The sequence below is a fragment of the Barbus barbus genome, assembly GCF_936440315.1.
Source record: "Barbus barbus genome assembly, chromosome: 18".
In the NCBI taxonomy this organism is placed as follows: domain Eukaryota; kingdom Metazoa; phylum Chordata; class Actinopteri; order Cypriniformes; family Cyprinidae; genus Barbus; species Barbus barbus.
The window spans coordinates 20,031,493-20,059,422 of record NC_136746.1 but is presented as its reverse complement, the minus strand read 5'-3'; the positions used below and the strand labels follow the sequence as shown (position 1 = coordinate 20,059,422).

At 35.9% G+C, this 27,930-nt stretch overlaps 1 protein-coding gene across 2 annotated transcripts; it reads right to left on the bottom strand.

Annotated features, from left to right (window-relative positions):
- On the bottom strand, window positions 1–16,608 carry LOC306884748 (protein kinase C eta type-like). Of its 2 annotated transcripts, XM_079440922.1 has the most exons (15): window positions 12,692–12,781; window positions 12,302–12,349; window positions 11,265–11,328; window positions 10,406–10,559; window positions 9,860–9,894; window positions 9,673–9,755; window positions 9,217–9,346; window positions 8,972–9,105; window positions 8,527–8,667; window positions 7,856–8,029; window positions 4,581–4,735; window positions 3,521–3,659; window positions 2,575–2,763; window positions 926–1,072; window positions 1–810 (listed from the first exon to the last, which is right to left on the bottom strand). In XM_079440922.1, the coding sequence occupies exons 3-15, from the start codon at window positions 11,293–11,295 to the stop codon at window positions 565–567; spliced, it is 1,758 nt and encodes a 585-aa protein (XP_079297048.1). In that variant the 5' UTR covers window positions 11,296–11,328; window positions 12,302–12,349; window positions 12,692–12,781; the 3' UTR covers window positions 1–564. The 2 variants fall into 2 exon arrangements, with proteins under 2 accessions (XP_079297048.1, XP_079297047.1); XM_079440921.1 differs by lacking the exons at window positions 12,302–12,349; window positions 12,692–12,781 and adding an exon at window positions 16,073–16,608.
- Between the last annotated feature and the right edge of the window lie 11,322 nt (window positions 16,609–27,930).

The window sequence follows — 27,930 nt, the reverse complement described above, 5'->3', positions numbered from 1 at the left end:
AAGATGCCAGAGTTTAATCACGGGTGAAATTCTGACCTGAAATGTAATAAACAAACATACAAAACAACACACAGCACAAATGTACAAAGAAATGTATGAAAATATCTTACAAAACTAGAGTTTCCATTTAAAATGAATTTTCACGAGTCTGATTTTCTTGGTTCCTTTACAGCAGAATAATTCTGACAAAATTAGTGATGATGTTTGGCTGTGTTAGACACAGCAAGTGCAGAGGGATAAAATCAAGTTTCCTAAGCATCTGGCTATAAACACTGTTAAAACAGCTACAGTAGCAACTGAACAGACAAGTTCAACTGTTGATCAAATTTGTAAACTGCTATTTTCCAGGATGGAGTGTCTCATGGAGATCTTTGCAAATCACTCATGATTTGTCTGACACAAAGACAATTACACTATTGTTCTAAAGCATAAGCGTAGGCCAAAAGAATCTTACAGCTTAGGCAAAGACCAAAAAGCTAGGCCACCGAAATGCACAGTCTTTAACCGGTTTCAATACAATGGTAATCAAATGTTTCTTTAGACTGCTCCAGAAAGTTTCTATTGTCACAATTTATTTTGTTCCATCACGTCACAGAATTGTCCTGAGTTCTGTTCCTTCATGACATCACACATTTCTTCAGCTCTGCTTTGCAAATCTGAAACCACATTCAACAGTTCAGGGGAAGTAAAGGAGAAGTCACGGAACTCGTCCTGATTGATGGATGGGATGATGGACTCATCGATGGGCGTAAGACTAGGTTCCTCTTGGGTGAAGTCTGGATCAAAGTTATTCACATCTTCTGCAGTTTTCTGGATTTTAAAATATATATATATATATATATATATATATATATATTAATAAATCTGCATTTACATTTCTAATGAATTTGATTATATAAGATTAATATTTACATCTAAAACTCACAATTCTGGGCTTGAAAGGTGGTTCAAGCTCTCGCTGGTTAAGTTTGTTCCAGTCAATGCCAGTAAAAAATGGGTGACTGGTTACGGCGGTCTCTCCACCCTCTGCAGCCACACAACCCAGACGACGGGATGGATTCTTTGTCAGAAACTGAGAAAAATAAAACCAAAACATGATGTCATGCATATGTCTATCAAACATTCTTCTCATTTTAAATGCACAAAACTAATACACACCAGATATATATCAGTTTACATTACTAAAAAGGAATACACTAACCAAAAATATGATAAGAGCCCAAATGTATTGAATGTTGTGAATCCTATCAAATCTCCATGGTGAGATTAAACCTAGAGTACGTCATATCTGTAATCAGACTCAATTCCTATGAGAATGATAACACTCAATCGCTTGTGGGAGGTTGTATCGAGAGTATCAATGTATGGTATCAAATATAACCAAATCAGATTAAATCAAATCAAATCAAATCCTGCCCTCCTTCTACAGCAGTCTGAAACAAACATGCACGTGTACACACAAATACACACTCTCTCTCTCTGGGTAAATCTGACACCCATTAGGAAGCACAGCTGGCTACCATACCTCATCGACTCTGAACAACACCTGTGACAAACTCGTCGTTGTTCAGAGAGATCATCCAGTTTTATAACTAAAATACAAGGGATGGACCAATTTTTAAAATTCTGTCAGATAAACCAATAGCTATGTTCATGTTATAGCCAATATTAAAATTTGAAACTAAATAAATCAAATATTAAAATCAATCATTTTTAAATGTTAGAATTGAAATTAGGCATCACAACATTATAATATACATGATTACAAAATTGTTGACACATAATTAGTGTTTTTAACGATTAACTTAGGAAAGTGTTATAGAACAGCAAATGTTATCTGTATGTAAAAAGTAATTAAATATCCAATACTGGCCGATGCTGATAAATTTAAAAAACAGTATGGTATATTGTCCATTGTTTCTTACAATTTGTTCATGTCTAGTCTGTCTACACCACAGCTGTGCAACAGGACTGAGGTCTGCTATTCCAAAAATAGAATGCTTTTGAGCCACTCTATTGATCTATTCTTTGACTGTTATAGGTCAAGGTCATGTTGGATGACCCAGGTTTAAGGATTTTTTTTATCACAGGCAAATATCGTGACATTCTGTTGTGGAATTTCTAGATTCAACTGGGAATTTATTGGTCCTTCAATAACTGCACATTGCTCTAAGGGGAAAAAAATCATCTTCAGGATTATTACCTGCGGTTTATCTCCTCCACTATTCCTCATAGTGAGAGCAAACAATATAGAGAAAGAGCAGGGGGTTGTGTGCATGTGTACATTAGATGTGAAGGGTTTTTATTTTTAGCTACAGTCATGTGATAGCAGTGGATTGTGGATCGAGGCTAAATATAATTATGTAAAACAGGGAAAGAGCGTGAGGAACAGAGACAGAGATTAGGTGAGAGGTATTTACTGTTAACTGATGTTCACTGTTGCATGAACTGACAGTTTAATTCACACCATATGCCTCCCACCAATCAGGAGAGATAAAAGCAATCACTGCTCCATTCAAGTCAATTCATGTCTGTATGACTCCGGGGCTCTAAAGCGAACACTGAGCAGCTCACCCCTTTCAGTATTTCCACAGCATTTGTGCTGAGCCAGGATGCGTAGATGATCTCTTCAGTCAGGATGGACTCAAAAAGGTCATCCTCATTCTCTGCCTCAAAGGGGGCGTGGCCAGATAGCATCTCATACAGCAGCACACCGAGAGCCCACCAATCAACGGATGGCCCGTACAGCATCTCCTGCAGGATCTATTGGATCATATAAAAATTACATTTAGGACATCCTACCTTCTTTCTCTCTCTCTCACACACACACACACACACACACACACACACACTTCTATACTCATTGCGCACTTCCATAGATTATCTTTTCACCAAAAACAAAGACACCAATAGAAGCAGTTTGCTGGATATTATATTATATTACATTACATTATATATTTTGAAAGAACACAGGTGAGAATTAGGAGTTATTTTAGTATTATTTATATGCTATTATAGTACTTATGAATATTTAGAATTAGCGTATATTTACAGTTTTAATATTTTATGTAATTTTGTTAGTTTTTTTTATTCTGTTTAGCTTTAAATTGACTAATTAAATAATTTATATTTAAAAATAATTAAATATTATTTGTAAAACTTCACTTTAATCTAAAAAAAAAAATGGTAACATGGAATAAAGAAATATTGCCTTGGCAACCAACTGAAATAAAATAAGTTTTTCATTTAAAATTTAAATTTTACTTCATTCTCATTTTATTTTAATTGTAAATTAATATATTAAAAATGTGTAATAATTTGTTTTTGTTATCATTAATGTGTGTTATGTGTATTGAAACTAGTAATTGCTGTGAATGTGACTGGAAGTTGGCACCTCATGCTTAAAGTCAACTGACACAATGTGAATGCAGCACAACACTCTGATTCTTCTAGAATTGTGTGATGCATAATTTTGTGTGGATTTTAGATAACCACTGAATGGGAGGAGTGTTTGAATCACCTCTGGAGCAATGTAGTCTGGGGTTCCACAGAAGGTTCCTGTGACGACACCTTCAAACATTCCCTCCTTACACATGCCGAAATCAGCTAGTTTACAATGACCATCCTTATCCAGCAGAACATTATCCAACTTCAGATCCCTGAAATAATACATATACACACATAATAATATGCCCAGATTCAGTCCATTATGGCAGAGAGGGAGAAAGGGAGAGGGATGGAGAGAGAGAGAGAGAGAGAGAGAAAAAGAGAAAGAGAGAGAGAGAGAGAGAAAAAAAGAGAAAGAGAGAGAGAGAGAGAGAGATTTATGTTCATATCTTTTTTATTTACTTGGTAAAACACTTCTGCGTGAAAACCTGCATTATAATCTTTCTCAAGAAAAATTACAAATGGCACTTCATGTCAAAATGATTGCTTTCCTCGGATACACACGCATTCAAAATAATGTTTATACTTTGTCATACATTCACATTCTGTCCACGGTAACTGCATGAATGTTGATATTTTGCCATTTGTCCATTAAAAGAATTGATGTAAGCCACCTCATATTTTGCTCTCTGCTTTAGTGCCAGCGTTGTTTTCAAGTCAAAGTAGAACTGCAGCTTTGAAGGTCTATGTGCTAAAGGTTTGTAATAACGGAAACGCTGAGGTAAGAACTAGTCTCATAGTGTTAATAAGGCTCAGAGGACAGAGAAGTGGCAATTAAAAAGAGAAGAGAAAGGAAAACACTTCAGAGAACAAAGAAAAAAACACTTAAAGGAATAGTTCAACCGAGAAACTACATTTCTATCATCATTTGCTCACCCTCATGCTGTTCTAAACTCATTTGACTTTTCTTCTTCCATACAACATAAAACGAGAATGAATATTGATGTAGATCAAAGACAGCAGTTTGGAAAAGGGCAGCTTGAACATTCAGCTAAACTGCACCTTTCATGTTCCATTAAAAAAAAAGTCAAACGTGTTTAGAACATCATAAAGGGGAGTAAATCATACCATACATTTAATTTTGAATTAAATATACTTTTATTTTCTGTCTTGAGTATATTTGTCTGTCTAACCTGTATATTATTCCCTTGCTGTGGAGGAATATGAGAGCAGATGTGATCTCCGCTGTGTAGAATCTGGCTCTGTTCTCCTCAAACTTTCTGGATTTCTGAATGTGAAACATCAGATCTCCCCCATTCACAAACTCCATTACAAAAAACAGACGCTCCTGTGAAAGGATTAAGATAGAGATTCAGTTAAAAGACAACAACAAACACCAGATTACCACCTTCAACATAAGTAAATTCAGCTCCTTACAGGAAGTCTTTTAACCAAACATGTCACAGCCATTAGAAGATTTATGGGAGAGACAGACGAAGCAGAAACATAAATACTGTTTAGTCAGTAGAGAAGACTGCAGGAAACACAGGATTATGGGATTGTGAGGGTTGGAAGATGATATAAAATGTAGTGCATCATAAATTGGAATTGACAACACTAAGTACCTGTTTGAGTTCAGCACGGCCAATGCATCAAACTCAGACCGCACACCCAGGGACCACCCACAGTTAGTTTACTGACCGTATGATGCATGATGCACACAAAACAGGAAAGCATTTGTGAAATGCAATGAATTTCCAGTCATAATGGATAATTGATAATTGTCATATTCATTTATATTTAATTAAAGGTTAGTGCTACTAATTTCTTATGCATTTCTTTACAAACATTCAGACTGAGAGCGTTTTTCCATACCAATCTGTTGGTATGTTCCATTTCAAATTTATCCTCCACTAAATGTCACGTAAAAAAACTAAATTGACTGTGGGTTGGCTGCTTTTCATCAGTCAGACAGTTTCTTCCTGTCTATGCGAGTGGCTGTTCACCAGAATAAGCTAAGATTTGGACCAAAGCACCATCAAAGCACCATGGCACATCCACTAATGACCAAATCCATCACATTAACAAACACAGACATGCACTGTGCAACAGTCCCACACACCACAGGACCTCTGAGACCATTGATTTCTGCCACCATGTTGCAGTGCTATCTAACGTAACCCGGCCCCAGAGAGTCACGAGTGTGCTTTGTATGTCGCTCACGTGTGGAGGGTTAAGAGATTGATTGTGTGCGTCAGGGCTGTGAAGGAGCAGAGGCAAACCGGTTCATAAATTTCTTTTCCTCCTTACAAACACGTCATCGTTCCTGCACATCCCTGTTCATGTTTACTCCACAGTAATAAATCCAGAGAGGTCATCATGCCAGATCTGTTCTGCTGGACTGAACATGAAATCTAAGTCTTCAAATTTCTTTTGCAATCAGTGTGTGCACACATGTTTTTAAAACCTTGCGTACACTCAAGGTAAATTAATTCAATTAAACACTCCAGTCTTACAAATCAAGGGGCTCTGTAAAATTGTAAAAGCTACGCTAGGGAATTCAGTGTTGACCTTTCTATTCTTGAGGCTTCAAGCAAAACACACAAGCAGATTATAGCATACCTCTGATCTCTCATAACATACAAAGGGGGGGGAAGTACACATACACCAAAAATGCAAAGTAGAACATAACAAAGAAAACATATTGATGAAGCATAACGTGTTTAATTCACTACTGCCCCCTACTGATGTCAAAGCAACATGCTGTCATTTAAAGAACAGAATATACAGAATGGCTCATATATATATAATTTGATGCCCTGCTAATTTTGTATGTTGCCCTCTGACAAATAAAAGATCAGTCCAAAATTTTAATGGTAGGTTTATTTTAACAGTGAGAGACAGAATAACAACAAAAAAATTATCCAGAAGACAGAATAACAACAAAAAAACAATTATCCAGAAAAATGCATTTCAAAAAAGTAAAAAATGTATTTGCATTTTAATAAGTGAGAAGTATCTGATCAGCTATCAATCAGCAAGATTTCTGGCTCCCAGGTGTCTTTTATACAGGTAAGGAGCTGAGATTAGGAGCACTCTCTTAAAGGGCTCCTAATCTCAGTTTGCTACCTGTAAAAAAGACACCTGTCCACAGAAGCAATCAGTCAATCAGATTCCAAACCCTCCACCACAGCCAAGACCAAAGAGCTGTCCAAGGATGTCAGGGATAAGATTGTAGACCTACTCGACGCTGGAATGGGCTACATGACCATTACCAAGCAGCTTGGTGAGAAGGTGACAACAGTTGTTGCGATTAATCGCAAATGGAAGAAAAACAAAATAACTGGGACTCCATGCAAGATCTCACCTCGTAGAGTTTCAATGATCATGAGAACAGTAAGGAATCAGCCCAGAACTACACGGGAGGATCTTGTCAATGATCTCAAGGCAGCTGGGACCATAGTCACCAAGAAAACAATTGGTAACACACTACGCCGTGAAGGACTGAAATCCTGCAGCACCCACAAGGTCCCCCTGCTCAAGAAAGCACATGTACAGGCCCGTCTGAAGTTTGCCAATGAGTCAGAGGAGAACTGGGTGAAAGTGTTGTGGTCAGATGAGACCAAAATCAAGCTCTTTGGCATCAACTCAACTCACCGTGTTTGGAGCAGGAGGAATGCTGCCCATGACCCCAAGAACACCATCCCCACCCTCAAACATGGAGGTGGAAACATTATGCTTTGGGGCTGTTTTTCTGCTAAGGGGACAGGACAACTGCATCGCATCAAAGAGACGATGGACGGGGCCATGTACCGTCAGGGCCAGGGCATTGAAGCCAACCAGGGCATTGAAAATGGGTCGTGGATGGGTATTCCAGCATGACAATGACCCAAAACACACGGCCAAGGCAACAAAGGAGTGGCTCAAGAAGAAGCACATTAAGGTCCTGGAGTGGCCTAGCCAGTCTCCAGAATCCTATAGAAAATCTGTGGAGGGAGCTGGAGGTTCGATTTGCCAAATGTCAGCCTCGAAACCTTAATGACTTGGAGAGGATCTGCAAAGAGGACAAAATCCCTCCTGAGATGTGTGCAAACCTGGTGGTCAACTACAAGAAACGTCTGACCTCTGTGATTGTCAACAAGGGTTTTGCCACCAAGCACTAAGTCATGTTTTACGAAGGGGTCAAATACTTATTTCACTCATTAAAATGCAAATCAATTTATAACTTTTCTGAAATGCATTTTTCTGGATTTTTTTGTAGTTATTCTGTCCCTCACTGTTCAAATAAACCTACCATTAACATTATAGACTGATCATTTCTTTGTCAGTGGGCAAACGTACAAAATCAGCAGGGGATCAAATAATTTTCTCTCTCACTGTATAAATATATACACACACACACACACACACTTATGTTTTTAAAAACAACGCATAGCTAGGTTAATCTGTGATGATGTGTGTTCCTCACCGGTGTCTGGAAGCAACTGTACAGCTGAGTGAGGTAAGGATGGGTGGAAGCGAGAGATAACACTCGTTTTTCTGTCATAGTGCACTCAACATCATCATCCTGCAATATGATGTCTTTCTTCAGCACCTTCACTGCAAACACCTGATTTGAACCGTTCAACCGGACCAGCATCACCTATTTAAAAACAACACCGACAGCATGACTTGTGAAGTATCTTTCATTTTATTTGTATTCACTCTGAATTTCTGGCACAAAATTGTCAGCATAATATTTTAATATGAAACAACACAGCGCACTTGTGGTATATCACTCTATTTAGAAGTCAATTGCACAGCAATAATCCAATGTTTTTTTTTTCCAGAGCATATCATTTTTTATGTACACCAAATAAAACTGATCAGACAGTTATATAATATTATTAGATATAATATTAATATTGTGATGTATAATAATTGCCATATTATATAATTTTATAGTTTTTAAACAGGTCAGTGACTATACCATGCAATTTCTTTCAGGTAAGAATAAAACTCACATTGGAATCATTTGTAATATAAAAACTGTTTCACATTGGAATTGTGTGAATATTTTGTGTAACAAATAGTCTGCAATCATTGTGCTACACAGTCATTCTGGACCTGATGTACAGAGGAATAGTCTTAAACACAGACCTTGCCAAAGCTGCCTTTTCCCAGCACCTGCAGGAGTGTGAAGTTTGAGATTCCCAGCTTTCGACTTGGCTCTTTTTTCGATTGCCCTCGGTCTCCTCTCACACTTAATGCACGGGACTGAGCGTCCACACCAGAGAGACCCTGAGAAGAGAGACAAATAATTTTTTCCCAATAGACTTTAATAGTTTATTACTCGTTCAGTTCATTTTATCTTTCAATATTAATTATTCTGTTGATGGTCTTGTATTACTTCCCATAATTTCTCAGTTTACTTCAATAAAGTTTTGTTTTGTCCTATTTTCAGTGCATGCAACCAAGAAAAATGTGAGTTATGTGTGATAACAACAAAGCACATTAAACTTAAACAGAGAGATTTACATACACACACACACACAGATCACATATTTTACTTTTGAAAAGATTGTGTGCACATGTGTGTATTTACCATCGAGTTGCGTTTGCTCAGTCCTCCCGGCTGAAGGCCCATTTCTGCCAGTTTATTGGCCAGTTCTACATTGTTGACTCCACAGTTTGGGGCAACATTTCCCTTACAGCGGATATGGACGTTCATTTTACAAACTACAGATGTAAAAACACAACACCCCAGATGAGCATCACAAGACAACATAAATAAAACTGATGGATATTTTTATGGTGACCAAGATGGATGACAGAAAGAGAGAAAAGTACTTTTGCAGTGCAATCCTTGCCGTACAATGCCCCACAGCAAAGAGCCACAGTGGTCACAAAAGGTAGGGACCTTATAATTGTGAATGTTGAACTTATGGGGAACATTTATACTGAAACCCTGATTTGTAGTCTGTAAAAAGAATGAACAGAGCATAAAATAAAAAACACAGCAGAAAATTTCAGCAATTCTATTTCTGACCAGCAGGTGGTCAATGGCATCTGTGTTTTTTAGGACACAGCCAGAAGTCACTTAACCAACTTATGACACAATTGGTCTGTGTGTTTTTCAGTAATTCTATGACCTAAATTTCAAAAAATTGTCCATAGATGAAAACCCGATCAAACCATACTGTGAAAATCCCCCCATACACACACACACACACACACACACACACACACACACACATATGCAAAAGGACTACAAAAGTGTTTTAGGGTTAGGGTTGCATGCATTACCTGTTCCTTTGCAGGTTTCTTCATGCGTGGACAGACTGTAACCACAAACTGATGGCATCGCTTGTGTACCACACAGGTGCACACTAACATGCACACAAAGAAACACACACAGCTGATTAGAACCTATAATACAATCAATTTAAACACAGATAATGTAGATTAATACAGAGACAAATTGTCAACTCACCTTGACATTGGTAGCCCTGTTTTCCAAAAACACCCCTGGTACAAAGAAAACACAAAAAAACAATGTACAATTAAAATATAATAAAGTTTGTTCAGCCACTCAGTAAAATTCCCAGTAAAACACTTACATTGTAATTTATTTTGTTCTTAATTTCTGATTAGAATAAATGTCAGTTTGTATAGAAAAGTAGTTATTCATACAATGCAAAATGCAGTTGCATGTTTTAAAACTCTCACAAAAATGTTATTAAAAATGCATTAATTATCCCTTCTAATGCACCTTATAATGCATTGTACAATCTCATGAATAACTGTAACTACAGTTAATACATTATAACAATTAACAATTCATTGTTACACTATGCATTTTAAATTCGGTTATAATTATTTACAACAAGATATAATGCATTACAACACACATTACTAATTATAGTGCATTATACCCTTTAATAATCCATTATAATGCATTATAAATAAAGGCTTTAAGTAAAGTGATACCATAAAAAGTCTTTAAAAGATGTGTATATATGTGTCAAAAGAGCATTACCATATAAATTCTTTGCAGTGGAAGCAAAACGTTGGTTGCTTTAGAAAGGTCGACATGAACTTGTGCCCATTCACTTGGTGGATTTTTCTTCGAACTGCCTGCTGCCGTTTTCGGTTAAATTCTTTATAGGGACGCGTGTTTCCTCCAGCATCATCTAAACACAGAGAAACACAAAAAGTTTTATTACTTCATGATGCATGATCTTCTTACAATTCATAGGTATTTCCTGTAATGCCAGGGAACATTCTGCTTACTATGTGAGGGGGAAGAGAGACAGATTATGAGCCCCCAGTACACTGGTATAATTAAGTCTAGTCTATTTTCTGTAGGCCTAACCACAGGCCTTTAAAGGAAGCTAGCTTCACAGCCCATGCACAGCGGGTGTGCGATTCGCACATCGCATTCACTTCACGCATAAAATGCTCTGACAGAAGCTCGGTCTAAAAAAAACTGTGACTGAAGATGGCTTTGTGTGTCTTAGTGTGTCTTACCATGTGTTGACAAGTCTGGTAGAATGTTAACATTTAGTTAAGTGATATCTTAACAGCTAGTGGAGGAAATTTTAGTGTGCGAATGTGTGTCCACCATCATAGCCTAGACAGTGCAATTCATCAAGAAGAGTTTTATATTTTCATCTCTTACTGTCATTGGCTATGAAACAGGCTGTGTGCTCTCGATACGCCTCTGTGGATCCAGTCCAAAAATAAAGCCAAATTGATGCTTTAAAATGTATAATTAAATTTGTACTTCTGCATGAAAAGTTTGAAAAGAAATAGAACAATTTAAAAAATAAAAATAAACGAAAGAGGCAAAGAAAGTAAAGAGCTATGGACGACAAAAAGTGAGAGGAGGGACTCACCGTCTATAAATGAGCCTGTGAGAGTAACCATGATGTAGACCTTACCCTCAGGTTCAAGGTCAACCTGCAACACACACACAAAAAAATTAAATACATAAAAAAAAAATCAATACATATTATTTTAGACAATGAATATTAAAGTTATTAATTTAGCTTAATTAAAAGTTGACAACTACTCGTTTTCATTATTTTTATAATTTTCTCTAAATTTGAAGATCAGCACATTGATCAAAACTATCAAACAATACAAACAAAAAAATATGGGAATTACTTCATAAATTCATACTTTCCATACTTTGACAAATACATTCCTATTTTCACATTTATGTGTGACAGAAATAGTAGTTTCTTGAGAAAGAAATACTTAACAATTGAACATGATTAGAAAAATTATATTCACAATAGAAATGATGACTTTTGTGTGACCTTTCAAGATTCCATGATTCATTTCCATGATTTTCCCAGGCCTTTCAGGAAGCATTTTTAAAGTTCCCTGGCATTTTCAATTAGTGTATTTAAAGTTTTGTATGACATTTTTGTATAACAAGTCTGTGTTTTTATATATATATATATATATATATATATATATATTCAGGCAAACATGCACACTTTAAAAATGATATCTGTGCCAAGTACAAGCGATCGTACAACCTACTGGTACCATCCACGGCAGTCGCACTTTTACACCACGGAAAATGTAAATGAGGTCAGGCAGAAGTGAAATATTAGAGCTGGACTACAGATTACTGTAAAGCAAAAAGAGAAGAGAGATAACGGAAAAACAAACTCAGAAATGGAAAGAGACAGCGAGAGGTAAAAGGGGGGCGTTTATGAGCCTGTGGTAAACTATGTAGAAAACCAACTTTGTGGGCGTGTGTCGACCTGCATGTCATACAAAACTAAACTCTATGTGATTGTGTATGCATTACGACAGAATCATGGGTAAAAGAAGTAAACTATAAGGAAGAGATATTGCATGCAAACAGCAGAAAAAAGTGAGTGGCCAACCAGATCAGTCAATCTGAAAAGCTCTCTACCTGTCACTCATTTTGTGTGTATGGGTTTGCAGATACCGGATTGCAGATCTAAATAGAAGTTTGATGATAATTAGCAAAACAGCACTAACAACATCTTTACAGAACACTGTGATGCATACAGGAATGATTAGCCATAATTAGAATACAGTGTGCCCTTTTCTTTGTCACATATAGACTGATTTAATTTAGTTCTTTTTAAGCTACAGTATTTTGCTTTAGCAACTTTCAATAGAGTTCAGCTGAATATTTTTTCCACCAGTCCTACTTCCTTTCATTTGGTCAAAACTGAAAGCAGAAAAATCCACAGACTATGGCAGAGTGTGTGTCAATACACTACCTCCAATACACATAACTTCCATTTTATATACTTTTGATGCTAGTTTCACTCACCGATAAAATAGCATAACAGAAACTGCTGGATTCCTAGAGGCAGTTCCCATATAGGGAAGCTCACACGCAAACACACTCTTACTTGTGTGTGCTGTTTTGAACTGCAGGTTTCATATACCATCTGTCCCAAAAGCCTGAGGCTCTACACAGAAAAAAAGGCACACACTCACAGGAGACTGAAACTTGGCACAAAACGCCCATATCCCAGACGGAATGAAAGCAGAGTATCATTAATTAGCGCTTATGTGACCTGCAGCTGCAGAATCAATAAAAATGGGTCGTGTATCTCTGAGGTCCACTGAATTTCATCTGGAACCCAATAGAAGTTGATCAAATGTACAATAACTTTTAAAAGTTTAAGGCTGGTACAGGAAGTCTCTTGGGTGTATTCACACCAGGAAAGTCCACTAGTTCATTTGTTTTGGTCCGGACCAAATACAATGTTGATTTTTTTTTTTTTGGTGTGTTTCGCTTTCACACTGTCCTTTTTGCAAGTGAACCAGAAATTGTAAACAAAACCACACATGTGCTAAGGTCTTCCATTCATTGGTTCACGTTTGGAACCGGACCGAGACCACCTCTTCAGCTGGCGTCTGAAACCGAGAGCGATTGCTGTATTAACACCTGCCTAAAAGATCCGCACCAAGGGGGGAAACGAACTTGAGTTTGATTCAATCGAACCAAACAAGACAGGTGTCAATACACCCTTACCTTCACCAACGCTGCATTTCTTTAATAAGAAATATAATTCAACATGTTATTTATTTCTTTGATGGCAAAGCTGAATTTCCAGCAGTAACTAGTCCAGTCTTCAGTGTCACGTGATTTGGTGCTCAAGAAACGTTACTATTATTTTATTACATTACTATTACATTATTATCAGTGTTGAAATCAGTTGTGCTGCTTAATGTTTTAATAGAAACCCTGATACTTTTTTCAGGATTCTTTCAAAGTTCAAAAAACAGCAGTAATCCTTATTTTAACATTTACTGACTTATTTTAAATGGGTTTTTTTTTTTGCAACAAACATATCTGAAACTTTATTAAAAATTAGTATTTTAGATGCATACATAGTTTACATGACATTTTAAGCAATGTGATTCTTCATCTAAAACTATTTACTTTTTTTCTATTTTTTCTATTAACAATTCTACTTTATGCATTGCAGTTTTTGACCTCAAAGAACTGAGATTATGTAAAAACATTTCTAGACAAGCACTTAAAATAAAAAAGTTTACACTTTCCCTTATACATATAGTATAAGTTTAAGCTAAAATAACCTTGAGGCTAATAATAAAGTGTATCTCCATACTGTTCACTAAATGAACAAATGTTCAGGACACGTACAGTAAAAACAAGATAATCACTCTAAAAATAATGTTCTTGTGCATAAGTATTCTGGGAAAGGAGAACTAATAGTACTTGGGCTGAATAATAAGGTTACAAGAAGACTTTCACCACTTCTGCTGAGGACGAGCAAGATGATTTGCATGTGCATGCTCAGCCTGATCACTGAAATGCTGATAAGTGTTTTGTATCTGTGTCCTAGTGACCCTGCAGCAGCGTTGAGTTAACACACCAATGTGAACTAGCTCTGAAGGCTGTGTGTAGACATGGAAATTGTGGTGCTTAAACCACAGAAGATGCTAAAACCACAGAGCAAGATGTTTCAGCTGGTCTTAGCTCCAACCATCCCACGGACAGTCTGATAGCTCAAACTCTGAGTCCAAATTGTGTTGACTGACTGTACATTAAGCCCCGACTTGCTTTCATTAACCTCTTATCATGCATCATTATCTGTGTCTAGAACTGCAGTCAGAGGCCTGATTCTGGATCAGTGAGCAATGTTGCACTGTTGGACATATGGCTGTAAGTGTGAACCCACACAGATGATGGTGGAAGATGAGAACACTCATAACCGCTAAAGTCTGCTGTTCACACACAAGGAAGAAACACAACAGCACTAAATAAAAGAGACTAAACAAAGAAAAACAACAATAAAATACAACAGAACAAAACAAACAAACTAACACAATGCAATACAACAAAACCAACAGTGTGAGGTTTAGGGGGAAACTAGGGAGTGCTGTAATACCAGTTCAGCCAATTAGAAATGAACAACAAGGATGAAATCACTATTGTATATGAACACCATCGACCTAAATAGGCAGATTTTCACTACATTTAATAAATAACACAAGCTTTTCGTGGCTTGTAACATTCGTTTTTAATAAAATAAATTTAAAGAAACATTATAAAAATAAAAATAAATCATTGCTGCAGTTTTCTACTGAAAACACAAAGATTGCACAAAATCAAACAGGCCACATATGCCACAACTGTGATAAAACAAGCTAATAAACTTTAACCAAACCGGTGTGTGAACAGGCCTATGTTTTACATATTCTTATCATTGTTTTCTATTGCTGTTTTAAATTAAAATACTTAAATGTTTACCATTTCATAGCATCCATGTGGCTCAAACAGCAGAGCATGGCGCTAACAATGCCAATATCATGGTTTAATTCTTAAGGAATGGTTGAACTGATACAATGTATACTTTTAAGTAAACACTTTGGTATGCCAAATGCATGAATGTTGTTCAATCAAAATGTTTAAAATTAAAAATAGGTCAATAGATGTGCGGTATGGAGATGAGGGATGAAATAATTACTTTAAATGAGTACATTCGATAATAAAATTCATGCAAACAGTTTAACGTTTTCAAGTAGCTTTTCTTAGTCGATTGTAACAATGGCATTCTTTGTACCTGATTTATTTACTACATTTTTATATTAAAAGTAGCAGATTTCAAAACTTCTTTAAATTACTGTAGGCAAATATGATAATATTGTATCAAAGTTTCAGACATACAGCACAAAACAAATAACACTGAGTTACAGACATTGAAATAACATTACAGCACTCCCCAAACTCTTCTATTTTGTATTCTAGTATGCTGACAGTTTATAGTCCATCACTCTTTCATTGTGTGATTTCGTTTTTAGCGTGCACCTAAGTACTACATACTGTTTTGCATTCTGGTCTTGTTATCAACATGACTTTTCTCCAAACAAAAATCACTCCAATGCCACCAGATGCATAATAACATCCTCATTTGAAACTTTACTCAGAGTTTCACCTCTGTTCTGTATATAGGATAACAACTCTATCCAGAGATGCTGTCTGCCCCATCAGAGCAAACACACCTTGTTATTTCAGAACTTTTCAACCTAGGCTATTTGATTCAAAATGTCATGTGTCAAAACACATGTGGAAATCAAATCTCCACCAACTTAAAGCAAAGCAATTTCTCACAATACTTAGACGCAGTGTGTTATCAGGTGAGGGGAAAGCAGCTGTATGATAAACATGCCTCACCCATCCTTCAAATGACTCCTCTCTGTTCGTGCTCTTCATCAGATCATCAAACTGGATGGTGCAGTTGGCCACGAAGTCATCGTACCCAATCGGTGCGTCGTGAAAAACGGCCAGCTCTACTTGCTTGCCGTTGTTGACGTTAACGGAGAACTCCTCGTTATAAGTGGGCATGTTGGTTTTCTGCTTGGTGTGCGTCTGTCCGATCTTATACTCGTCCACTTTCACTACGATGTACGGGTCCAGGGTCTGGTTCGCCTTGCTGAACACCACGGCGTGTCGCATAGAGGTGGTCGTGGGCTTCAGATCCACCGCTTCGCCGATGCGCAACTTCAGATACCCGTTAAACTTCATGGTGTCCGCTAAACTCGAGCCTAGCAAATCTAAGCCTATTAGCCTAACTGATTTAGTGACTGTTGGGCATTATATCACTTAAATGGGCAAGTGTAAATGCACAAACGCATACCAGTTAAAAGCTTGTGCATCTGAAACAAAGCGCTGTTTGAAACACCTGCTTTGCGGAAGGACTGAAGCGAGTGGGCAAAATGGGGAAGTGAAGGAGTTCACGCCTGACTACGCGTCTCCCTCAAGGGACTAGTCACAATAATAAATGTTTTTCTCTCGCTATGTCCTTAAACCTTTCTGTTTTATCCGTTAGTTGAGTTATTAAGATGTCGCCTTTGCACAGTTTTGCTTGACACTTTCACAGTCTGTCCATATTTGTTGAATTTTGGACCCGTCACCCGTGTGTGTAAACTTGCTCTATTTCAGTCTGAGCGGACATGGCGCTGAGGAAACTGCAGAGAAACTGTCCAGATATTTTTCTTTAAACAAAGCCACGGGTTGACCATCTCTGAAGTAGGCTACCTGTTTACGCAATTCGGTTGAAAATGAAAACACACCTGTTTTATTGCGAGCATATAGAAACACCGCCACCTTTCGGCAGACTTTTTTCAACAGCGCTTCTAGGGATTCACGAAGGCATTACAGTTAAAATTATTAAATTCGTTAAGTATTAAAAAATGTGCAAATATCATTTGAAGTTTTTATAAATAAGCAAAAAAAATTAATAAGTTGTACATTAAATAAATATACTTATGTACAATACATTGTACATTAAATTTGATTAGCATCATCAGCTTTTTTAGTGCCTTGATAATTCAATCAGCAAACAAACAAACAAATACATATATAATATAAAGAAAATATGTATTCCATAATCATTATTAGTATTACTTTTTTACATATATGTGTATTTAATAGTCTAAATGTGGACACTTGCTTGAATTAATATATTCTATATACAGTATAAACCAAATGGGTTGAGTGTGTGTGGGCTCTGATTGCATTGCTCTAGAACTACAAAGTCTCTAGATGAAAGGCGCACTGGTGTCAGGCGTGACTTTTGACCTCTCTATCTCTTTTCCAGCTGGTGTAAATTCAAAGGGGAGACCCCAAACTCTCTCTTCTCTGTCGGTGTCAGTGGTCTTATGGTGCTGTGGTGAATCTCAGACCTTAGGTGATGAACTGTGTGTTCTATGGGATGCTGAGCTTTGGTGGTGATGCTGGTGTAGCACTAGTCTTAGCCAGCAGGAGACGCTAATGCTCAACATTACTGTAGCTTTAATTATTTAACCATCAGGCCTACTTGTATTTTTCAAATGTACATGTTCAGTTTCTTAATGAATGGCTTTGTAGTGCTACCATAAGTTGTCCTGTGACTTTGTTGTTCCAGCTGTCATACGCTTGTATCTCAGCATCTTTCTCTCTCTCTGGAGTTCTGTGTGGTTTATAACAGTATTAAAACATGTATTCAGCACCAAATCACCTTTAATGGTCTTCATGATGAGCCCCCTCCCGAGTCTTAATTAAAGAACTGCCCTTTTCACCTGGAGCACAGTGTGGGAGAGTTTAAACTCAGGCCATTCTGACTAGCAGAACTGTTCTGGTCACAGTGGTTTTATTGAAATCTGGCAGTTCATGCACTCTGAGCTATCCAGTGTGTGAGTATGTGTTCAGAGCACAGTAAATGTGCATTTCAGGACATATGTGTGTATAGTGGGCCTCTGGTGTTTTTGTGTCTGGTCACAAGGCAGCACACCATAAACCATAGTAGAACTAGCTGTATTTTTGCTGGTTGCAAGTGAGAAAGTTTGGATTAGGTACAACATGTAAACAGTAATATAATATAATATAATATAATTATTTAACAATACACAATTGTATTATTTAAATATATATATATATATATATATATATATACTTTTTTCAGGATAATTTGATTAACAGAAAGTTCAAAAGAACAGCATTTAACTTAAATAGAAAGCTTTTGTAACATTTTAACATTATAAATGTCTTTACTGTCACTTTTGATCAAAAGTATTAATTTCTTTCATTTCTTTTTAAAACATACAAAATTTTATATGAATTATATCAAATTAAAAATATTATATTATATTATATATGAAATAATTATGCAACATAATATTATATATAATTTCTTTGTACACACACCATAAAATAAAATGTCAAATAATATTGAATTTAAAGACAGTAATGTAAAACACAAACAACTTGCCCCATCCTTATTCAAAAAACCTCAGTTACTGAGATATAACTGCATCCCTATGTGACAACTAGCCCCAGTCTCTCCATTCTATAGTCATGCAAGCTTACTTGTCCACTGAAGCTCATAAACTATACCTGACTAAACACAAAAACACATGCTCAAACCCAGCAGGTCCTGTTCAACTCCCACATACAGTTTGAAATTCATTCCCAAATCTCTCATTTACACACACACACACACACACACACACACAGTTACTCTTACTCATTTATTGAACTGCTGCTACTCCATGTCAGACCGTGTGACTGGTTGAGATGTGGGTGAGGTATTTATGGGTGAAAGGCCAAAGTGTGTGTGAGTGCGCGTTTTCTGGCTGGTATTATTACTCAGTGTTTGGGAATGGCAACAGCTGCGGCAGGAGGGCGTAAAAGAAGAAAAAATAAAATAAATCAGAGAAAGAAATAGAGAGTGAATGATGGAGTGAGTGTTTGGAGAGACAAGTTTAAAAAGAGTGCAGAGGAGAAAGTGTGTGACACAGGGCAGGGTAAGAGTGTGAGTGAGTGAGTGAGTGTGTGTGTGTGTGTGTGTGTGTGTGTGTGTGTGTGTGTGTGCGTGTGTGTGTGTGTGTGTGTGTGTGTGTGTGTGTGTGTGTGTGTGTGTGTGTGTGTGTGTGAGTAAAATGAACTCCAGATGTGATGTGGTCTCCGCTACGACCAGGCGTCAGAGCAGAATTAGAGGTTTTAGAGGGCAGAGAGAATAACAAAAGAGGAGAAAAATCTTAGAAGACACTCAAATGTCACTATAGAGGTAAGTAAGGTAGTGTGTGTGATTGGATTTGTTTCTTCCTAACAGAGTCTTCAGAATGATTTACTGAATGTCTGTGACACAGGGAGCACAGTTACTGATAGACCATGAAAATCAATTCAGGAGGAAGGAGAAGAACAGAGATGCAGAAAAAAGAAGTCCAGGGAAAAAAGCAGATGTCAGAATGAAAGGGCCAATTGGCATGAAAGAAATCAGACAGACATACAGCAAAATCACCTTCTGTAGGCAGCGGTTAACAGTCAGCAGATGTTTCTGTTGGTGTGTGTGAATATGGACTGTGGTCTAAAGATAAAGCTATTACTGCAGGCCTCAATTAAGGCTGAAAAGAGACATGACTCTTGCCTGATACCCAAGAGCAGTGGATCTCATTTTCCACTCATTTAAACCTAGCATGAAATGTTGTTTTAAAGGCTTTTTCTTCATACCTGTTTACTGAAAAGGCCCATATATTTAAGTATCTTCTCCTACTTGTGTATTTGACTTCCAAACCCTGTCATTTTAAGTTAATAGATGGATCTCACAAAACCTGTTATATATTTTTTAAAATAAAAAAATTACAAAAAAATGCATTTAATAATACAATGATATAATATAGCTGCGAGCAGCGATGACGGGCCCAAGCCGTCAGCATATGCCACCCCGGTGGCATCGATAAAACGGTGCCCAGCGAGCACAAGCATCACAGTAACCCTCTGGCAGTTTGGTTTTAAGGGATACGGCAATTAAAGGGTTAATCCAAACCATCAACTCTGTGAAACACACACACACAGAACATATAAAACTTTAAGTTCTGTGAAAATATATTTTTCATTGGTAGTTGATGTTAGTTAATGCATTTACTAATGCTAACAAATGAGAAATTATTATAGTTACCAAAGCTTTTAATGATTTATAAGCATTTTTTAATGATTTATTTTTCCATTAACTAACATGAATAATTTTTTCTAACACAAATTAATAAAGTAAAAAATATATTGTTAATATTTAATGTTATTTGTGAATTAACCAATGTTAAAAAACAACATTATTTAACTGTTGTTAATTTACATCATTAATAAATATATACCATTTAATGTTGATCAAAATCAATTCCAAAATGTGTTAATATATTATTAAATTTTAAAGTTTTATCTTTTGAACATGACTATTTTTCTAATATAAAAAATATTTTGTTCATTGTTAGTTCATTGTAAGTTCATACTATCAATGAAGAATTAACATGCTGTAAAAAATATATTTCATTGTTAGTTCATGTTAATTAATGCATTCCCTACTGTTAACAAATGAGACTTAATTATAAAGTGTTATCAAAACCTTTAATGCTTTATAAGCATTTTTTAAGGATTTTATTGAGATGTTTAAACAGACCCTCTCTCTCTCTCTCTCCCCCTCCACACTCACTGAACTCACACAGTCAGTCACCCACCCAGTCACCTACCGCAAACATTAGAAGCACAGAGACAGGAGAACTCTGATAGTTTTTAAATTTTCTCCTCCGCATAGTGTATTGTAAATTCATGAAATTAATCACATATCCTCAGACTGTATTGTTCTGTGTATGTAATTTTTTATGAAGTGTTTGGAAGCTGCTCTTAAAAGAAAAAAAGAAAAGAAAAGTTTTCTCTTTTTTACTGTAACTTTAATAAATTGCCATTAAATCATCGTTCAAGATATCCTAAATCCGTCCGCAATTTAGCATCTTCAGTATTTTGGCATCATAAGAAAAAATGTTTGGTGTGATTTCCGTGTTTCTGTTTGGAGGAGCATGAATTTGTTTACAGCCTGTTTAAAAACAAAACCCACATTAAAATAAATATAGCCGACTTCCTGTTGGTCGTAGCTAATGACTGTAAATTAGAAAGTTGTCCGGATTAATAAGAACAATTTATGTACCGAGTTTGGTGTCTGTAGCTATCATTATATATATATAAACATTAATAATTATATACCATTTAATGTTGATCAATATTAATTCCAAAATGTGTTAATATATTATTACATTTGAAAGTTTATCTTTTGAACATGACTATTTTTCTAACATTAAAAAGATTAATAAATGCTTTAAAAAAATTGTTCTTTGTTAGTTCATACTATCATGGAAGAATTAACATGATGTAAAAATATATTTTTCATTGTTAGTTCACGTTAATTAATGCATTTCCTAATGTTAAGAATTGAGACCTTATTTAATGATTTATAAGCATTTTTTAAAGATTTTAAAAAACAGACCCTCTCTCTCTTTCTCTCTCTCACCCAGCTCCTCAATCCACACAGTCACTCACACAGTCACTCACACCCCACCCCACCCCACCCCTCACTCAGCTGCAGGCTGACAGGGATCTCTCACTCAGAAGCAGTCTAAGAGCTCTCTGATAGTTTTTAAATTTTCTCCTAAGCATAGTGTATTGTAAATTCATGAAATTAATCACATATCCTCAGACTGTATTGTTCTGTGTATGTAATTTTTTATGAAGTGTTTGGAAGCTGCTCTTAAAAGATAAAAAAAAAAAAAAATTATCTTTTTTACTGTAACTTTAATAAATTGCCATTAAATCATCGTTCAAGATATCCTAAATCCGTCCGCAATTTAGCATCTTCAGTATTTTGGCATCATGATAAAAAATGTTTGGTGTGATTTCCGTGTTTCTGCTTGGAGGAGTATTAATTTGTTTACAGCCCGTTTTTAAAAAAAACCCACATTAAAATAAATATAGCCGACTTCCTGTTGGTCGTAGCTAATGACTGTAAATTAGAAAATTGTCCGGATTAATAAGAACAATTTATGTACCGAGTTTGGTGTCTGTAGCTAAAACTAACCCCCTCATTTTTGACAAAAGGTGGCGCTATAGAGTGTCTCTTCCACGCCCGTTTATGAGCTTTTTCCAGTGTCTAACTATCATTAATACTGATATGTGTGTTGAGTTTCATGACATTCTAAACATGTTATCTGCCTCAAAATCACCAGAAACGAATTTTCAACTTTGACACGTTGCCATGGCAACATAATTTTAGATATCAATATTCCCTTCACAGTTTTACATCGGCCGTGTTTTGACATTATTCTGGTGAAGTTTGAAGCAAATCGAGGTAAAAGAAGATGCTGAATTCAAAGCATTTTGAAAACGACACACTTCCTGCAGCCAGTTGGTGGCGCTATAACTTTCAGTCATAATAGTCACATCTATCCGATCGGCATCATACAACGAACAAATCACTGAAGTTTGATATACATCATACAATGTATGTGGACGTTATTAGGCATTTCCTGGGTCTCATTTTTCGCCATAACTTCATCGCCTCGCCACGGGCAAACCGTTCGACATATCAAAAATATCTTCGCAATTTAGCGTCCCCAATGTCTTGAGATCATGTTCACCTAGTTTGGTGGCAATCGTATGGAAATCCTCAGAGGAGTATATCAAATTCCAGAGCATGCGCTTTTTAAACAGCCCTGAATAGCCGACTTCCTGTTGGGCGGAGCCTATGACATGCTGCGCGGAAGTTGTTCGGCTCAATGAGTTCTATATGTGTACCGAGTTTCATATGAATACGTGCAAGTATGTGTGAGCTATACATCAAGCTTTCTGACAATTTTCCAGGGGGCGCCGTAGAGCCCCTGTGCCACGCCCGGGTCCCAGCCTCAGCGGCGTCCTAATGGCCGCAGGTTCCAACGTGCGTGCCAATTTTCGAGAGTTTTCGGGCACGTTAAGGCCCCCAAAAGTGCCCGGATGATTGAAATAAAAAAAAAATAAAAAAAATAAAAAAATATAGCTGCGAGCAGCGATGACGGGCCCAAGCCGTCAGCATACGCCATCCCGGTGGCATCGATAAAACGGTGCCCAGCGAGCACACACATTACAGTAACCCTCTGGCAGTTTGGTTTTAAGGGATACGGCAATTAAAGGGTTATTCCAAACCATCAACTCTGTGAAACACACACACACAGAACAACATATAAAACTTTAAATTCTGTGAAAATATATTTTTCATTGGTAGTTGATGTTAGTTAATGCATTTACTAATGCTAACAAATGAGAAATTATTATAGTTACCAAAGGTTTTAATGATTTATAAGCATTTTTTAATGATTTATTTTTCCATTAACTAACATGAATAATTTATTCTAACACAAATGAATAAAGTAAAACATATATTGTTAATATTTAATGTTATTTGTGAATTAACCAATGTTAAAAACAACATTATTTAACTGTTGTTAATTTACATCATTAATAAATATATACCATTTAATGTTTATCAAAATCAATTCCAAAATGTGTTAATATATTATTACATTTTAAAGTTTTATCTTTTGAACATGACTATTTTTCTAATATTAAAAATATTTTGTTCATTGTAAGTTCATACTATCAATGAAGAATTAACATGCTGTAAAAAATATATTTTTCATTGTTAGTTCATGTTAATTAATGCATTCCCTACTGTTAACAAAAGAGACTTAATTATAAAGTGTTATCAAAACCTTTAATGCTTTATAAGCATTTTTTAAGGATTTTATTGAGAAGTTTAAACAGACCCTCTCTCTCTCTCTCTCTCTCTCTCCCCCTCCACACTCACTGAACTCACACAGTCAGTCACCCACCCAGTCACCCACCGCAAACATTAGAAGCACAGAGACAGGAGAACTCTGATAGTTTTAATTTTCTGCTCTCCATAGTGTATTGTAAATTCATGAAATTAATCACATATCTCAGACTGTCTTGTTCTGTGTATGTAATTTTTTATGAAGTGTTTGGAAGCTGCTCTTTAAAGATAAAAAAAAAAAGTGTTCTTTTTTACTGTAACTTTAATAAATTGCCATTAAATCACCGTTCAAGATATCCTAAATCAGTCCGCAATGTAGCATCTTCAGTATCTTGGAAGCATGTGAAAAAATGTTTGGTGTGAATTTTTGGTTTCTGCTTGAAGGAGTATGAATTTGTTTACAGCCCGTTTAAAAAAAAAAAAAACACATAAAAAAAAAAAATAGCCGATTTCCTGTTGGTCGTAGCTAATGACTGTAAATTAGAAAGTTGTCCGGATTAATAAGAACAATTTATGTACCGAGTTTGGTGTCTGTAGCTATCATTATATATATATATATATATATATATATATATATATATATATATAATCATTAATAATTATATACCATTTAATGTTGATCAATATTAATTCCAAAATGTGTTTATATATTATTACATTTTAAAGTTTATCTTTTGAACATGACTAATTTTCTAACATTAAAAAGATTAATAAATGCTTTAAAAAAATTGTTCTTTGTTAGTTTATACTATCATGGAAGAATTAACATGCTGTAAAAATATATTTTTCATTGTTAGTTCACGTTAATTAATGCATTTCCTAATGTTAAGAATTGAGACCTTATTATAAAGTGTTATCAAAATCTTTAATGATTTATAAGCATTTTTTAAAGATTTAAAAAAACAGACCCTCTCTCTCTCTTTCTCTCTCTCACCCACTGGCTCAATCCACACAGTCACTCACACAGTCACTCACACCCCACCCCACCCCCACCCCTCACTCAGCTGCAGGCTGACAGGGATCTCTCACTCAGAAGCAGTCTAAGTCTAACTCTCTGATAGTTTTCAAATTTTCTCCTCTGCATAGTGTATTGTAAATTCATAAAATTAATCACATATCCTCAGACTGTATTGTTCTGTGTATGTAATTTTTTATGAAGTGTTTGGAAGCTGCTCTTAAAAGATAAAAAAAAAAAAGAAATGATCTTTTTTACTGTAACTTTAATAAATTGCCATTAAATCATCGTTCAAGATATCCTAAATCCGTCCGCAATTTAGCATCTTCAGTATTTTGGCATCATGATAAAAAATGTTTGGTGTGATTTCCGTGTTTCTGCTTGGAGGAGTATTAATTTGTTTACAGCCCGTTTTTAAAAAAAACCCACATTAAAATAAATATAGCCGACTTCCTGTTGGTCGTAGCTAATGACTGTAAATTAGAAAGTTGTCCGGATTAATTAGAACAATTTATGTACCGAGTTTGGGGTCTGTAGCTAAAACTAACCCCCTCATTTTTGACAAAAGGTGGCGCTATAGAGTGCCTCTTCCACGCCCGTATATGAGCTTTTTCCAGTGTCTAACTATCATTAATAATCATATGTGTGTTGAGTTTCATGACATTCTAAACATGTTATCTGCCTCAAAATCACCAGAAACGAATTTTCAACTTTGACACGTTGCCATGGCAACATAATTTTAGATATCAATCTTCCCTTCACAGTTTTACATCGGCCGTGTTTTGACATTATTCTGGTGAAGTTTGAAGCAAATCGAGTAAAAATAAGATGCTGAATTCAAAGCATTTTGAAAACGACACACTTCCTGCAGCCAGTTGGTGGCGCTATAACTTTCAGTCATAATAGTCACATCTATCCGATCGGCATCATACAAAGAACAAATCACTGAAGTTTGATCTACATCATACAATGTATGTGGACGTTATTAGGCATTTCCTGGGTCTCATTTTTCGCCATAACTTCATCGCCTCGCCACGGGCAAACCGTTCGACATATCAAAAATATCTTCGCAATTTAGCGTCCCCAATGTCCTGAGATCATGTTCACCGAGTTTGGTGGCAATCGTATGGAAATCCTCAGAGGAGTATATCAAATTCCAGAGCATGCGCTTTTTAAACAGCCCTGAATAGCCGACTTCCTGTTGGGCGGAGCCTAAGACATGCTGCGTGAAAGTTGTTCAGCTCAATGAGTTCTATATGTGTACCGAGTTTCATATGAATACGTGCAAGTATGTGTGAGCTATACATCAAGTTTTCTGACAATTTTCCAGGGGGCGCCGTAGAGCCCCTGTGCCACGCCCGGGTCCCAGCCTCAGCGGCGTCCTAATGGCCGCAGGTTCCAATGTGCGTGCCAATTTTCGAGAGTTTTCGGGCACGTTAAGGCCCCCAAAAGTGCCCGGATGATTGAAATAAAAAAAAAAAAAAAAAAAAAAAAAAAAAAAAATAATAATCCTTAGAAGAACAATAGGGCCCTGCGCCTTACTGGCTTGGGCCCTAAATAAATATAGCTGCGAGCAGCGATGACGGGCCCAAGCCGTCAGCATACGCCACCCCGGTGGCATCGATAAAACGGTGCCCAGCGAGCAAAAGCATCACAGTAACCCTCTGGCAGTTTGGTTTTAAGGGATACGGCAATTAAAGGGTTAATCCAAACCATCAACTCTGTGAAACACACACACACACAGAACATATAAAACTTTAAATTCTGTGAAAATTTATTTTTCATTGGTAGTTGATGTTAGTTAATGCATTTACTAATGCTAACAAATGAGAAATTATTATAGTTACCAAAGCTTTTAATGATTTATAAGCATTTTTTAATGATTTATTTTTCCATTAACTAACATGAATAATTTTTTCTAACACAAATTAATAAAGTAAAAAATATATTGTTAATATTTAATGTTATTTGTGAATTAACCAATGTTAAAAAACAACATTATTTAACTGTTGTTAATTTACATCATTAATAAATATATACCATTTAATGTTGATCAAAATCAATTCCAAAATGTGTTAATATATTATTAAATTTTAAAGTTTTATCTTTTGAACATGACTATTTTTCTAATATAAAAAATATTTTGTTCATTGTTAGTTCATTGTAAGTTCATACTATCAATGAAGAATTAACATACTGTAAAATATATATTTCATTGTTAGTTCATGTTAATTAATGCATTCCCTACTGTTAACAAATGAGACTTAATTATAAAGTGTTATCAAAACCTTTAATGCTTTATAAGCATTTTTTAAGGATTTTATTGAGATGTTTAAACAGACCCTCTCTCTCTCTCCCTCTCTCTCTCCCCCTCCACACTCACTGAACTCACACAGTCAGTCACCCACCCAGTCACCTACCGCAAACATTAGAAGCACAGAGACAGGAGAACTCTGATAGTTTTTAAATTTTCTCCTCCGCATAGTGTATTGTAAATTCATGAAATTAATCACATATCCTCAGACTGTATTGTTCTGAGTATGTAATTTTTTATGAAGTGTTTGGAAGCTGCTCTTAAAAGAAAAAAAGAAAAGAAAAGTTTTCTCTTTTTTACTGTAATTTTAATAAATTGCCATTAAATCATCGTTCAAGATATCCTAAATCCGTCCGCAATTTAGCATCTTCAGTATTTTGGCGTCATGAGAAAAAATGTTTGGTGTGATTTCCGTGTTTCTGATTGGAGGAGTATGAATTTGTTTACAGCCCGTTTAAAAAAAAAACCCACATTAAAATAAATATAGCCGACGTCCTGTTGGTCTTAGCTAATGACTGTAAATTAGAAAGTTGTCCGGATTAATAAGAACAATTTATGTACCGAGTTTGGTGTCTGTAGCTATCATTATATATATATATAAACATTAATAATTATATACCATTTAATGTTGATCAATATTAATTCCAAAATGT